This window comes from Tympanuchus pallidicinctus, unplaced genomic scaffold, assembly GCF_026119805.1.
Source record: "Tympanuchus pallidicinctus isolate F22 unplaced genomic scaffold, pur_lepc_1.0 scaffold1, whole genome shotgun sequence".
NCBI classification, from domain to species: Eukaryota; Metazoa; Chordata; class Aves; order Galliformes; family Phasianidae; genus Tympanuchus; species Tympanuchus pallidicinctus.
In genome coordinates this window covers 3300319-3315230 of record NW_026294618.1, presented here as the reverse complement: position 1 = coordinate 3315230, position 14912 = coordinate 3300319, and the positions used below count along the sequence as shown (strand labels likewise).

Genomic DNA, 14912 nt, shown 5'->3' with positions numbered 1-14912 from the left:
CCAAACCATTCTGTGATTCTATATCTTCAGGAAGGTTGAAGCAGGGAAGCTTTACATTGTAGCTGCCCAGCTTGCATTAAAATGCTCCCATTTTGGGGCAGGAATCCTATGTGCTTGGTGCTGCCTGAGCTCTTTGTTCCATCACAATTATTTTTAAAAAAAAAAAAAAGTTTCCATCACTTTCTGTTGTGTGCAATACCCACATCACTGAAGCACCAGAGTCTGTTAGATGAGTGACCATCTTCTCCATGGGTCTTTTACGAGTCCTTACATCCAGGCTCTCTTGAGTGGAGGCTCTGCCCACTGGTGCCTTGACATTGCCCTCTCTCACACAGAGGTGCAGTGCTCTGCGAGTGCTCTGAGGAGGACGGCCACCTCTACGTCTCCACGGAGGATGTGAGAGTCAGCGTCACCATTCAGAGGCTGCAGGTGTCATCTCCACCTCTTGGAGGGACCTTCTGCATACGCCTGGGAAGCACAGTGATATCAGGTAAGGCACGGTGTGAGCACAGATCGTGGACTTGCCTTTGCTCTAAGGCAAATTCAAAAGGGAAAGCATGGCAACCTGGCAGATCTTGAGGTACAAAGGATCTACAGCCAGTATGTTTCATTTCTCCTGCACTTGTCATGGAAAATTGTTAAGAGTGACCAAGTACCTGGTCCCTGTCCTGCCACCAAATTTTCCTCATGCTTCTGAGGATGTGGCACCGTGGTGGTGGGTTGATGGTTGGACTGGATTGTCTCGGTGGTCTTTTCCAACGTTGGTGATTCTTTGATTCTATGATTTGTGAACACTGAGCCCTGGAAATGCTCAGGGAACAGGCTGACAAGTCAAACACACTGTGGTAGTTGCATCTGATCATCTTCCATCTGATCATCTGATCACCTTTGCATCTGATCATCTTCCAGACAGGAGTTAAGGATTATACGCAGGGCAGTATTTCTGGATGTGAGCTATGGGATTGTTAATAACGAAATTACTTTTCTCCATGTTGTTCCTTGAGGTACTTCTGCAGCAGGCTATCTCCCTACTGCCTTGCTTTGGAGATCTCCCTTTTAAAAAATTGTAATCCGTTTATCTGAGAATCCTTAGAGTTGTTAGGGCCCCTTCAAGGCCATCTGCCCCACTCCCTGCACTGAGCAGGAACATCCACAGCTCCATCAGTGCTCACAGCCCATCCAGCCTGACCTTGGCTGTCTGCAGGGATGGGGCACCACTGCCTCTCTGGGTAGCCTGTGCCTTTTTTTTTTAATGAATCATTTGAGATCTATTATTTCTGTAGCATTGGATGCCCATGGGTACTTATGTCAGAAGAAATAAGATATGATTTGCTGTTTTTTGGGATTGAACTATCTAGTTTCATCTAGGAAGTTTCTGACCTGTCTCTTTTGAAGGAAAATGACATGCACAGTGAAATATCATGCCTTCCAAATATTTAGATTGCCAAGTACGAAAAGTATTACAGAATCACGTCCTTGTGTTCATGTGGAACTCCTATGTCCCAGTTTGTGCCCACTGCCCTTTGTTCTGTCACTGGACACCACTGAAAAGAGCCTGGTCCCACACACTTGACTCCCACACTTGAGATATTGATAAGCATTGATAAGATCCCTCCTCAGTCTTTTCTTCAGGCTGAACAGCCTCAGGGCTCTCAAGCTTTCCTCATGCAGGAGATGTTCCAGGCCCCTCATCACTTCTATATCCCTGACTTAGCTTTCTGGTGAAACAGGATCAACTGGAGAATGTTTGCTAGATTTTCTAAGTTATTTAATAATGACACTTGGAATCCATTAGACTTTTCCCTGCTGATTTTTCTTTTTCTTGCAGTTACAGAGGTTTAAACCATCATAACCTTGTATGAAAAATGAGAACATCTTTATTTTCTGTGAGCAGGCAGATGTGCTCTCATAGGGATGACGATATCCACGGCTTTGTGTTTTGCAGATGTTTCCGTGCACATCTCCTCCCACCAGCTCTGCAGGCTTCTGCAAACCAACACAGACAGTTCTACAGCCCCATACTTCAACACCAGTGACTTCATCGTGACCAAAGACTCAGAGACTTGCTATGAAAGCATCTGGACTCTCACCTGGAGAACAAAAGCTGGGGACTTGCCCAATGTTATCAATGTACGGTCATTTCTTTTGGTAATGTCCACTTTGAACCCCATTTGTTGTCTTTTGTTGTGGCCGATTCATTCTCTCAGTTTCCTTTTATGCAAGCACCTGTGGGAGATTAAGCAACAGCAGTTGCTTAATTGCAGATTAGACTGTAGTATAATTTCTGTACCAAAAATTTGTCTTTTCCAGGAATTTTTATTCACACTGGCTTAACGTCTGATTCTCTAAGGTCTCAGAGGGAGATCTGTTTCACTGTCTCCCATCCTGAGGTTGATCATTAAATTCATAGAATCACTCAGGTTGGAAAAGACCTTAAAGATCTTTGAGTCCAACCATGGAAGTTAAAGTTTTGCTTCAGGTAGAACGGTCTGCTTTGAATATAGGCACAGACTGAAATTCTTTCTCCCATGAGAAGAAATTTTATTCTGTTGTGTATTCGTATCCTACAAATGTGAATTTAGCTTCCAAGAAGCAATGGGGTCCTGTGCTCAGGGTGGGGTTGGGAAAATGTTGTGCAGACTTGGGAAATGAAGACTCAGATCAGAAGACAGAAGCAATAGAAGCAGCTCAAGAACAGATTTCCAAGAGCTATTTCCCACCTTGTAGCAGCTGTGTATAAGAGCTGTGGGAATGATCATACATCACACTGGTTGGAAAAGAGCAAGAATCTGACATCCTTGTTCTTCACCAGGTCTCTGCTGAAAACCTCAGTGGTCTGAAGCCAGCTATTTCCAGTCGTGTGGTTTATGATGGGGGTGTCTTTATTGGGCCAATATTTGGGGACATGCTTGCTACCTCCAATAACAAAACACAGGTGGGTTAACGCTGTGCCACATTTCCTACTGGTTCACCTGGGTCCTGTAGGTCAGGAGTCTGGCTGGTTTTCAGGTACTCAGTACTGCTGCTAAATCGTTTCAGAGATCTGCTTTGTGATTCCCCATAAAGCAGTCGGATCATGCTCTCTCTTCTGTGGAGCAATACCTTCCTTAGGAGCTATTGCAAATGAGAAGAGTTTATTTCTTTGGAGGCAGTGCTCAGGGACTGACATCCCCTGGAATCCCACCCCTGCTGGGTCCTGTAGTGCTGCCATCATAATTGGGACTGATGCTGTATTTCTCTGCAGCATTCCAGCCTCTATGCTGTTGGGTAAAATAAATGGGATGCCTGGTATTAGCGTGTGGATTGGGCAGGTCCTTCAACCTCTGGATCTCAATTCTTGATTTGTAAGAAAAAGGGAGCAGGTAAAGCTTCTTGGCTGAACAGATCTGCTGAGCAGACAGATGTGCTGCAGGTAGATTCACACGGCTGCCTTCACCTCCAGCAAAGACTGCAGGGTGCTGCAGTGAGAACTGTGCAAGGCTGGATGTGCTCAAAGCCCTGCTGCTGGGCTTCAGCAGTGCCTGTGGTTAGGTCATCCTGCTTTTTTAATTTCTTTTTCTCTTTTCTTGGAAGCTACTTTTTTTTTGTTATTTGCAGGTAGTGGTGTACCCTCCTGGCACTCACCTAATGCCTGTGAGAGAAAACAAGAGGGCTCTTCTATGTTCTGTGCTTTGCCACTTGAGTCTTCTGAGAGGGAAGCTGATGTTAGTTCTCAAAGTTACAGCCCAGCTGTCTTGATTTAGCACGCACTGTGAGGAAATAAAAATTGAGAGGTTCTTGCTGAGCAATCTGAGATTAGTTATAATTAGCGTTACAAGGTGTTAAAAGCCTTGTTCCCAAAGTGGGATGGATAGAACTGGAGTATAGCAAGTGGGGTCTTCAGTGGGTGACTGGAAGAAGATGAGCTGTGGGTTTCAGAGAGGTGAGATGGGCTGCTTCCAAAACCATGTGCTGTTTATCTAAGATAAACCCTAGCAAGCCATGCAATGAAACTTGTGCCAGTGCTGAACAGCTGTGGGTTTAGAAAACACCACTTCAGAATAACTTTCTTCTCCATCTCCAGGTGGTGGTGGTGGTGAATGATGTCCCAGCAAACTGTTCTGGTTCCTGTTCTTTCCAGTTCAGCCAGGAAGTGACACCCTTAGTCAGTGATGTGGAGTATTCAGCAGGTAATGGGGCTTTGGATCAGCACAAAGTGTGTGGGGGGGGAGATGGCTATGGGAAAGGTCTGCCAAATGCTGATGTGTGTGTTCTTTTGGAAACTTCTGTTTTTAGGGAAATTGTATTTCCAAATTCAGCACTTCTGATGAGTTCAGGTCTTGAAGTACGTAGCACTAACACAGTTTTGCAGAGGCAAGATATTAGAGGCTCAAAGGGAAGAGGAACAGCAATAAACTTGGTGCTAAAGGCAGCACCAAGTCTATTAGCACCTTTATTTTTAATAAAAATGCACAAAAAGGAGTAGCTGGGCAAGGGCGTGCAGGAATAGGCATGATGGATGGCAATGAGAAGATCAACAGTGCTGTGGTTTCCAATATATGTTCATGAAGTTGATCGAAGCTCTTACCTGTTGCTTGGAAATAAATCCTGTGCATTGATGCTCCAAAATTAATGAGCTTATTTGATTATATTCCTTCAGATGACGGATTCCAGGCCACAGTAGTTATCAGGGGAGTTGGTTTCTCTGAGGAGAAGACAACCCTGCAGGTACAGGTGAAGAACACAACTTGCTACATCGTAATGTCAGATCAAACCAGAGTGGTCTGCGTGATGGAGAGGCTGCCACTTGGAGTCCACCAGCTGACATTGCTAGTGAGGCCTTATGGCTTTGCACTCAATGCCAGCACAGGAGAAGGCATCTTCCTAAGAGTTGAGCCCAGGCTGGTTGCCATTGAACCTCCCAGAGCATCAGAAATTGGTAGGTCTGAATGTCAGATGAGCTCTGAGGGGATGTCTGCTTTCTGTGTCTTGCTTTTCACAACTTGTTTTTTTCTATCACATTTCCTCTACTGAGGTCTTTGTCTAATAGAAGAAAACATAATACAGCTGGAGATACAGTGTGTACCACAAAGTACTGGGGCAAATTTCTTGCAAAAATGACATCTTTCTTGGGTTGTCTGTGAGGTCAACCAACACATCCCCTAGCAGTTTTCCTCATGAGTAGTAAATTTAAGTTCAAGTATGTTCCTTCCATCAACTGAGAAGGGTACCAGAGTTTCATGGCTCATCTTCCTATATCTTTTTGATGTATTACAAGTGTCAGAATTCATCTGGCCTAGCTGTAAAACGGCTGAACTTATTTTCAAGCAGCTAGGAATATACCTAGAAATGGTATGATGTGTCATCCATCTGTCAATAGAAGTTTACTCAGATTTTGTTTGCAAACCTCTTAGCTCTGTTAGTGAGCCACTTTGAGTTCGTGTTAAGGCACATCACAGAGCAGGAGTATTGGTCATGCTGGTACCACGTGGCTTAGAAAGCTGGACTGTGCCATGTTTGGTCACTGTGGAGTAACTGGCAGAGTGGGACTGTTGTCTGTGAACATATTGGCTGACACATGGGATGGACTTGAACGAATGTGTGAGTTCTTAAGGTGACAATTAAGACACCAGTCACCTCTCTTCTTGTTGGGGTGCATCCTTGTCCTTTTCTTTCCTATTTGTTTTCCCTAATGAACATCATATCAGGTTGAGACTCACTCTAATTCATATGAAGAACAAAGGAAAAAAACAAGGACAAGTTTTAGTGCTTAGTTCTTTCTTTCTCATTTTCTTCCATGACAATATGACTCCTCTCCAAATTACAGTGATCTGTCACTCATTAAAAAGAAAGCAAGTATAATGCTATCTTACATTACATATGCCTTGAACGTTTATAATTGGAAAGAATTACAGCTTCCATCTGTGTTTTTAATTTCTTCCATTTAAAATACCTCTCTTCAATCTTATCGTAAAGTGCACATATGCAGTATTTCATTGCATATGGATATAAGTGTAGACATCAAAACTTAAGAGCATTAGTCTTGAAACAACACGCATGGAATCCGTACTCTAAATCTGAGTCTCCTTATCTGGCAACAATCATGGGAGCCAAGTGGCTTCAGTTTTGAGATACTCCTATTTCTGACTTAGTGTTGCTGGGGATGACTTGGACTAGAGTTGTGCTAGGTGACCTTTCAAGGTCCCTTCAAATTCATACAATTCTATGAGGCTGGGAACATCTTGTATTTTGATGCATCAGATCGAGCTTGTCAAAATATCATTGGTCCCAGTGGTGACCTCCTTGGGCAACCTGTTCCAGTGCCTCACCACCCTCTGGGGGAAAAACTTCCTCCTCGTATCCAACCTAAACCTCCCCTGTCTCAGTTTCAAACCATTCCCCCTTGTCCCATCACCATCCACCCTCACACACAGCCGTTCCCCCTCCTGTTTATACTCTCCCTTCAAGCACTGGAAGGCCACCATGAGGTCTCCCTGGAGCCTTCTCTACTCCAAGCTAAACAAGCCCAGTTCCTTCAACCTTTCCTCATAGGAGCTGCTCCAGGCCTCTGAATGGAAGGAGCTTCCTGCCAGAGTACCTGATTGCTGTTTACCAGCTCTGCTTCCAGTTAGGGAAATCCTAGGAGATACTTGCAGATTTCTCTGGCGGTTTAGAGAGCCCTCTAACTTTCCTCACAACTCTGCAAAGTCCCAAGCTCTGCCAAGTTCCCATCTATGTGAAATTTCCTAATCTCACGCTTGAGGCTTTTCTGGCAGCAGGGTGCTTGGCAGCTTTTTGAACTGTGAAAGCACCTGCTGTGTCAAGCTCATTTTTTGTTCTTAGTGCTCCTTCCTTTCTTTCTGGTTTCATTCTTGGGCTGGGTGTGAGATCACATACCAGACCTTGCTGGATTAAATAAGTATGTCATTAAAAGACAAACTGAGAAATAAACAGTTCTCTTGTGTATCGTGGACCAGAATTCAAGTAACAGACAGGAAGGGTGAATAACAGAGAAGAAGGATCGTGGGTGAAAGAGGCAACTTAGGGCAAAGCAAGGTGGAAGATGATCATCCCCAGATCAGACTCCCTTCTGTAGTCATCTAGTAATTAAGGATCTTCTGCATGATAAGGAGACTATTCCACATCTTTCATGTAATTAAAAATAATTGGTTTTGTAGGAGGACTGAGAGTGGCTCTCAGGGGGACTGGTCTGGAAGGGGTAGACCTGGTGTTGTTTGGATCTCAGCCTTGCCCAATTTTGGAGGATACCAGAAGTTCAACACAAATTGAATGTAAAGTTCCCTCTCGGGTAAGAAACCACGTATTTTTGGGATACAGTCAGTTAAGTGGTAGCCTACAAGCCTTTTACATAGCCCTGGCCTAAGCAGATGGTAGTCCATCAGCCAAGTCCTGGCTGTGGGACATTTGAGCCCAGACTCCACCTACAGTTTAGACCAGCTTAATTAACAACAGTGTTTGATTTATGAAACTGAGTGGAGCAGTCAGAAACACCAACAGATTGCAAGTCTAATGCATATACAAATTTGGGAACACCATGTGCCTGACTTACTGGGTGTGGGAGATACACGAACCTAGGAAATAATTATTTTTCTTTTATTGGTTCAGTCTTTTTCCTGATGCTTTCTTTGCTTCTATTTCCAGGGGGCAGAAGATGCTGCTGTCCATGTGACACTAGTTTCTGGGTACCAATCAACAGCATTCACCAACTTGTTCCAGTATGACCCTTCCTTAAACCCTGCAATTGTATCACTGAGCAGAAACAGAAGTGGCTTAGCAGGTGAAAAGTGCTTATAGATGTGTCAGGCATCATCTGCAGCCCTGTTGTTATTGCCAGTGCTGGCTGGATGGAGGTGATTGAGGTCTAGGGAGTTTAGTGGTATTAAGCTCTTCCCTGTTGGTTTCTTCTAACTTGTTGCCCATATGTCCCCTGCAAGTTCTGGTCACTCCTGCCTGCTTTGTATTTTTTCTCTAGCTCATATAAGACTATAGAAAAATGAGTGTTGGAAGACACCCTTAAAGGCCATCTGGTTCCACTCCCTGTAGGGATACCTACAGCTCCAACAGGTGCTCAGAGCCCCATCCAGCCTGGGATGATGAGTTGCTTGCCTTAGTCCAATATGCGTCATGTCCTCAGTGCTAAGTGTGCTATGATGCTCTTCCAAAGTCATATTTCTCTGGCTTTGCTCTGGAATGGCCCCACTCATCCATTCTTGGTAACAGGTTCAGCAATGGCTAGGTAAATGGGTGCTAGAGAATGTACTTCTTCAGGACCCTAACAAGTGAGCTGTAGTCAGAGGGTGATGCCTCTTTCTTCCTGACTCATTCCATAGACTCTTGCTTTACTAGCTTCAAATTGAGTTTAAAACGACAGCAACAAGACAGTGGTGCTGATTACTAGATTTAAATACTCTCTTTAAGACACAAACCATCACCAGCTCAGCTGCCACCTTTAGGGTTGACTGAAATGATCTTGGACCAAGCATCCCCCAAACTGAGATCCTTTTGCCTTCTTCCAGGGCTTTTTGTAGGTGTATTTAGCTTTCTGTGCCCTGACAATTAGCACAGCACTGGTTAACAAGAAAAAAAACACCGAGTTAGGAATTGGAACCTCTATTTTCCTGTTGGCACCTGGGGGTTGGACTCGATGATCTCTAGAGGTCCCTTCCAACCCCTACAATTCTGTGATTTGAAGCTGTTTCTTTATTTCTTTCACAGCTTGTGTAGACACTGCAAAGTCTCCTGTCAGGCAGAACCTGTTTTATTACCAATGGATTGAGCAGTAGGCTTCCCACCACAGCAGGGCTAGAGATGTGGGATCCTACTATTCTAATATTATACATCAATCATACACAGACCAATCTTTTCTGTACTTTGCCCATCCAGGGAGGCGTACTGCAATCTAGGGTTTGATTCTCAGTGCTGTCAAAAGAGAAATGAGCAGGAGTTTGGCCACAGTCTTCCTTCTTTGTGCTGGCTGAGGCAAGTCTGTGGTCTGGGACTCAGGGGCATCCAGGCCTGGTTTCCAGTACGTGAGGCTGAAGAACCCAACCTGACCTCAGCTGTTCTCTCCTCTCCCTCTACAGGAAAAACAGTAAGAGCCATAGGATGGTTTGGATTGGAAGGGACTTTCAAGATCATCTAGTTCCAATTCTCTGCTATAGGCAAGGATACCTCCCTCTAGGAAACTAAGAAGAGAACAGAAATATTCTTGCGGGTTTTTTTTTTGTTTTGTTTTGTTTTTTGTTTTATTTTTTAAATGTGTCCCACTTCCATTCCTACAAGGATACACTCTGAAGTTTCTTTTTCCAGTTTCTTAATGCATATCTTAACAAAGCTCCTTCCAGCTCGGAGAGTTGGCATGGATGCAGGGGGCGAGACAGCTGTGATGGCAACAAGGCGCAGTGCCTGCTGCACACCTGACATTTCTATCCCTTTCCCCAATGCCCTTGTCATTTCCTATTACTCCAGAATGCATAAGTAAGAGAAAACGTCCTTTATCATCTGAATATTATTCAGATACGATAGCACCAAGGGGAGATTGTTCTAGCCGTGGGCAGCCCAGGTGCAAGGAACTCCTTAATGTTATAGTGTCTCCTGAACGATGCTGGGACTCAGTTCAATCTTCTATTCAGAACCTCCACAGCTTCAGCTTTTAATATAATTTTCCTCCCATATAATAAAAAGAATAAATAAATTACACCGATGCCTTCCAGGCATCTAGGATTAAGCTGACAATTGACCAAGAGTCCAAAGAGTTCATGTTATTAATATATTCAGCTTCACAGGCTTTCAAACTTTGACTCTGTGCGTGCTGAATGGAAGAGCACTGCTTTCCACGACTTCTCAGAGGAGCTTTTCTCCTGCTTTGTGGAAAGGAGAGGATTCTCTGAGGCTGCAGTGATCGTTCCTGCTGGGGAGGCTGTGTTAGAGCCAAGTGGTCTCAGTCTGTGCTTCGTAGTCAAAATTGCTACTCAGATCTGAAGCTTTAGGATGAATTAACCTACAAAAGTTCTTTTTATGCTCTCCCTTTGTCTTAATAAAGTAACTTAGCCATCCCTGTGTGGCTGGGATAACGGTGTGAGATGTGCCATGGTCAACTTCTTATGTCAAGTGAGTTCAGGGAGGAAGAGGAATGGGTGAAAATGGGGCTGCTCTGGGAGAGCTGACACTGGGTAGATATTCTGCGTGTAGATGAGCATGTCAGGCTACCTGCTCGTGTGCATGGTAAGGGGATTTTAGCATCCTCTGTCTGAATTCAGGATTGTCTGTGATGGTAGGGAGTTAGGCTGGAAGACCCCTTCTGTCCTGTGTGTCTTTCAGAGGTGAGAAAGGGATGTGATTGATCTCCTGAACACATCTCTGCCTGTGCTCGTTATGTGGTCAGTGAAGAGAAGTTGGCAGTTTTGTGGTAGGATTCACTACTGCTCCTTTGGAAATCTTCCTTAAAAGAAGGTGAATTATGCCATAAGAACTGTTTCTCCTCACTGATGAGAAAGCTATCTCAGAGCCTTTATTTGGACTGATACATGGCCAGTCTAAATTTTTAAGCTATTTCAGGAGGAATTTGTGTTACAAAATTCCCTTCCCCACAGTCCTTGTCCTTTTCTATTACTACAGAAAACACAAGGCAAAATGACCTCTATCTTCAGTATAATTCATCTCACAACAGAACTTAAACTGGGGAGACTGACCTGTTTCCTGCAAACAAGGTGCTATGGAGCGTGCACGGACATCTGATTTTAGGCCCCTAAGGAAATTTTCAGTTAGTTGTAGGAGATTCCATTGAAGTTTAGATACTCTCATAGTGCTGAAAAGAGTGGTCTGAATCTTTGCAGGGATTTTGGAACAATCCCTCACTCAGCTCCAGTCTATGAGCTGCAGAAAGTCTGGATTTGGCTCTAGCAAGGTGTGTATGTTTAGGATATCTGTACTGAGGGCATGGATCTTACCTTAAATATCTATCAATAGATATTTAGGCTTTAGGTGAATATAGCCAAGTTCACACTATTAATACCTGATGGTCTTATTGAGAAAGCAAAGGAATTAATAGAACACAAAGACTGCAGTCTTCCAGTTTCTGGGTTTTGGCTGATGGACATGACTGCACCTAATGGTTTTATGTGCTAAAATAACCATTGCTACTGAAATAATTTCATCATTTCTCCCATTTGCAGGGGGTCAGGAGCTTCAGATTGGAATATCCTCATTTGCGAACTACCGAGGGTCAGATATCAAGGTCCAAATTGGGGGCGTGTGGGCACAAATCCAGGTGCAGATGGACAGTGGCCTTAATGTGACGCTTCCAGCCTTGGCTGTGGGATGGTACAACGTTTCTGTTATCATCAGTGGTGTTGCTATTGCTTCAAACAGGTGTGTGAATGTGCACACTTCCCTTAAGATTTAATTTTCTTCTCCATCCTGTTTGGTATCTTAGGGCTCATTTGAAGAGGGAAAGCCAAGCTACACCCCTGTCTGAGTGCCTTTTTGGAGGTTATACCTGGTTTTTCCTCGGTCCACTTCCCAAGGGAGGAGCAGGGAAAGAAAGGCAGCTGGGATCTTTAGAGCTGTTGCATCTGTTGACATGGCTATGCTGGGATCTGTTTAGCAGAAACCTCCACGTTCTTGTTGGTTCTGATAGGCAGTTCACTGTGCTGTATGGACTGCGCTTGGCCCACAGGTTGCCATGAGACAATATTCATAATAGAATCATAAAATGCTTTGTGTTGGAAGAGATCACCCAGTTTTAACCCCCTGCTATTGGCAGGGACACCTCCCTCTGGACCAGGTTGCTCACAGCCCCGTTCAGCCTGGCTTCCAGGGAGGGGGCATCCACAGATTCACTGGGCAACTGGTTCCAGTGTCTCACCACCCTCACAGTAATGGGTTTCTTGCTAATATCTAGTCTAAATCTGCCCTTTTCCAGTTAAAGAAATCAAAGATGTTCCAGAAAGAAAGCAAAACCCCCAAACCTTCTGTGTTGCTTGTTTTGCAGGGTTGAGCCATTAATCCACTACGTCTCGGAGGTCTTCAGCATCGAGCCGTGTTGCGGCTCTTTCCTGGGTAAATAAAGGCAGTACATCTGCAGCCACTTACGGAGGTTAAAGGGATCAAGGGCACAGTTTCCCTGCAGGGCTGGAAAGGGCATCCCGTTTCACAGCAGTTTAAATGAGGGTGTCTTAAATCTGTGACTCTTTATTATGCAGACATCAGACTGCAGCAGCCTGGGAACGTGGGATTTCAGCAAGCATCCCTCGATCTGGTTGGCTGGCTCAGGGGTCCCTGTGCTTCGAGTTTGATTTTCCCAAGTCTTTGCATGTTCCCTTTGGGGAAACAAAGCACACCCACACCTGACTCATGCATGCTGTATCTTTCAGTCATTACGCCTCCATCTTTCATGACTTTATGCATGGAAGTTAAGTGGATGGTAGGGCGCAAGCCTGGTTTCAAGCAAGCACTCTTTTCAATCTGTCCCAAAAGAGATACCTATTTTCCTGAACTTGAACACACAAAAAAGCCTTTTTCAGTGTTAACTTTAGTCAAAAATGAAATATTGATTAATCCTATTCCATACTTTAAACACTGGAAATAATTTAACTGTGTTTCAGAGCAAATTATCACTGAAGTAAACACAAAAATTTCACTTGAGATCTCGAAGCACAGATTTTGGGTTATCCTATTTTGTCATTTGCCTGCGGGGTGGAGGAGAGTTGAATCCATTTGGTGAATATTACATGGACCCTTTGGAGCTCGTGTAGAGAAGACAGAAATTTCTGTGAGGTGACTTCAGGTCCTCCCTCGATTCCATTCCCAGCCTTTAAAGAAAAGAGATTAGTTTGAGCTTAGAGGGCAAGGGCTGTTACTTCTGAAGAGTTAACTGTGTTAAGAAAAAAAAGTATTGCACCCTTCTTTTCATTTTTAGGGGGTACATTGGAAGGTAACCACTGATTAACTCTTGGCTGCAGTTTTGTGAAGTGCTTAAGCAGGCAGGGCACTGAGAGGCTAACTAAATGGAGATGGAGAGATGTTTCAGCTGGCTTTGTGAGGCTGCTATGGGCTTAGAAGTGTGGAATTAACTTGGGAATGCTGAAGGTTTTGCATCTTTCTCATCACTTCCTAAAAAATCCGGATTGCTACTTGAATGCTGTTCTTATCCTCAGCACACAGACAGTTCACAAACAGTCATTCATTCCCTTCTTGCACATAATATTCTTTGTTTTGTTTTTTGTTTTTTCTCTCCTAAGGTGGAACGCTGCTCACAATCTCAGGGCTGGGCTTTAGCCAAAATCGGTCCCTGGTTTCTGTTTCAGTAAATGAACAAACCTGTCTGGTTACCCGCTTGGCAGAAGAGACCATTTGGTGTCTGACCCCGCCAGCTGCTAATTTCTCTAATGAAGTTTCTCAAGATGTCCCTGTCAGAGTAAATATACTCATTAGCAATAGCTCATTTCAAAACGTTCCTGTTGCAAAAAGCATCACCTTTAATTACCAAAGAGCTTTGACACCTCTGGTTACCACAGTTGAACTGGAAATTTTGGAGAGTAGCCTGTTCTTGAGCATCCAGGGGGTAAACATCACTGGATCTGTAGCTAAGCTGGGAGACAGCGAGTGTGAGCTTGAGCTGCAACGTGGCAATGAGTCTGCAATGTTTTATGAATGCTCTTTACCACTGAGCAACCTGGAACCTGGGATTTACCCTATCCAGGTTATCCAGAGACAGCTTGGATATTCTCATGTGACAGCAAGGCTGCAGACCATCACAGTAACTCCACGGATAACCTCCATATTCCCATCAGATGGGTCTGTTTGTGGTGGGATGTTACTTACTATATCAGGGATTGCTTTAAGATCCAGAAGAGAGCTGGGACAGGTCAGCCTGGATGGTAATTATTCCTGTGAGCTCCAGAGCTCTGACAACAATACCATTACGTGCGTGGTCCTTTCAGGGACACACTTTTTGCCTTACCAGTGGTGGGCTGAGGTGTCTTGGGCTCTTAATGTCACAGTGACTGTCAATGGAATCAGCAGTGTCTGCCTTGGGGATTGTATGCTCCACCTTCACGAGCAGTCAACTCCCCTTGTAGATGCGGTGACATGGGAGACCAGTGGGATGTACACCAATGTGACCATCAGAGGGCAGAGATTGGCATGGCCAGGTGACAGCCCTGTGGTGCACGTGAACGACCAGGCTGTCTGCAAGGTCACTTTCTGGAATGAGACCAGCATCAGGTGCCAGATGGACTGCATTGCCCCAGGGGAATATAACATCTCTGTATCCAACAGAAGAAGTGGGCAAGCTTGCTTCAGAAATACATCCAGTGCTCTCACCATCACGCCTCAAGTCCATCAGTTTTACCCCCAAAACTTCAGTACCAATGGTGGAGGCCTGCTCACTTTTGCAGGTGCAGCACTGAAAGGAAAGAGCAGGACATCTGTTCTCATTGGTCAGCAACCCTGCCTCATCCTCAATGTCACCTGTATAGCCATCCAGTGCACGGTGCCCCCAGGCAATGGCTCTAGGGCACTGAGGCTGACAGTAGATGGCATCTCCTATGATATTGGAGAAATTAGTTACAGTGAGGAGTCTACGCCAGCTTTCCTTTCATTTGTTGTGACTGGCCTCCTATTAACAATAAATATATCACAGGTCATGGAGATGGACGCCATCCATGTATTTGTTGGAGACTCTGCTTGTAGGGGTGTCACCATCACTCACTCGGAGCTGCAGTGCTCTCCTCCTCTGCTCCCTGCTGGTGAATACCCTGTGGTGGGTCTGCATGTCCCCAAAGGCTGGGCTTCCTCCAACCTGACCTTCATCTCTCAGCTGATGGTGACAGCTGTGCGTTGCAACTGGGGTGAGTCACAAATGGTTCTTCCTCTAAGAGGTGCTGTGTGATGGATTATTGGTGGTGATG

General features: G+C 44.7%; 1 protein-coding gene across 6 annotated transcripts in view; it reads left to right on the top strand.

Annotated features, from left to right (window-relative positions):
- The window catches only part of PKHD1 (PKHD1 ciliary IPT domain containing fibrocystin/polyductin), a 244911-nt gene that overhangs the window by 30474 nt on the left and 199525 nt on the right, over window positions 1-14912 (top strand). For 5 of the 6 annotated variants that reach the window (XR_008208610.1, XM_052690766.1, XM_052690757.1 and 2 more), the window contains 10 exons: window positions 336-490; window positions 1946-2130; window positions 2813-2935; window positions 4064-4169; window positions 4640-4918; window positions 7158-7288; window positions 7642-7777; window positions 11175-11370; window positions 11993-12060; window positions 13242-14852. Coding sequence is in view for 5 of the 6 variants with exons in the window: in XM_052690766.1 (XP_052546726.1) it covers window positions 336-490; window positions 1946-2130; window positions 2813-2935; window positions 4064-4169; window positions 4640-4918; window positions 7158-7288; window positions 7642-7777; window positions 11175-11370; window positions 11993-12060; window positions 13242-14852 (2990 nt within the window). In the remaining variant the exon portion in view is untranslated. The remainder of the gene's footprint in view (window positions 1-335; window positions 491-1945; window positions 2131-2812; window positions 2936-4063; window positions 4170-4639; window positions 4919-7157; window positions 7289-7641; window positions 7778-11174; window positions 11371-11992; window positions 12061-13241; window positions 14853-14912) is intronic. The other variant, XM_052690789.1, reaches the window with a different exon arrangement.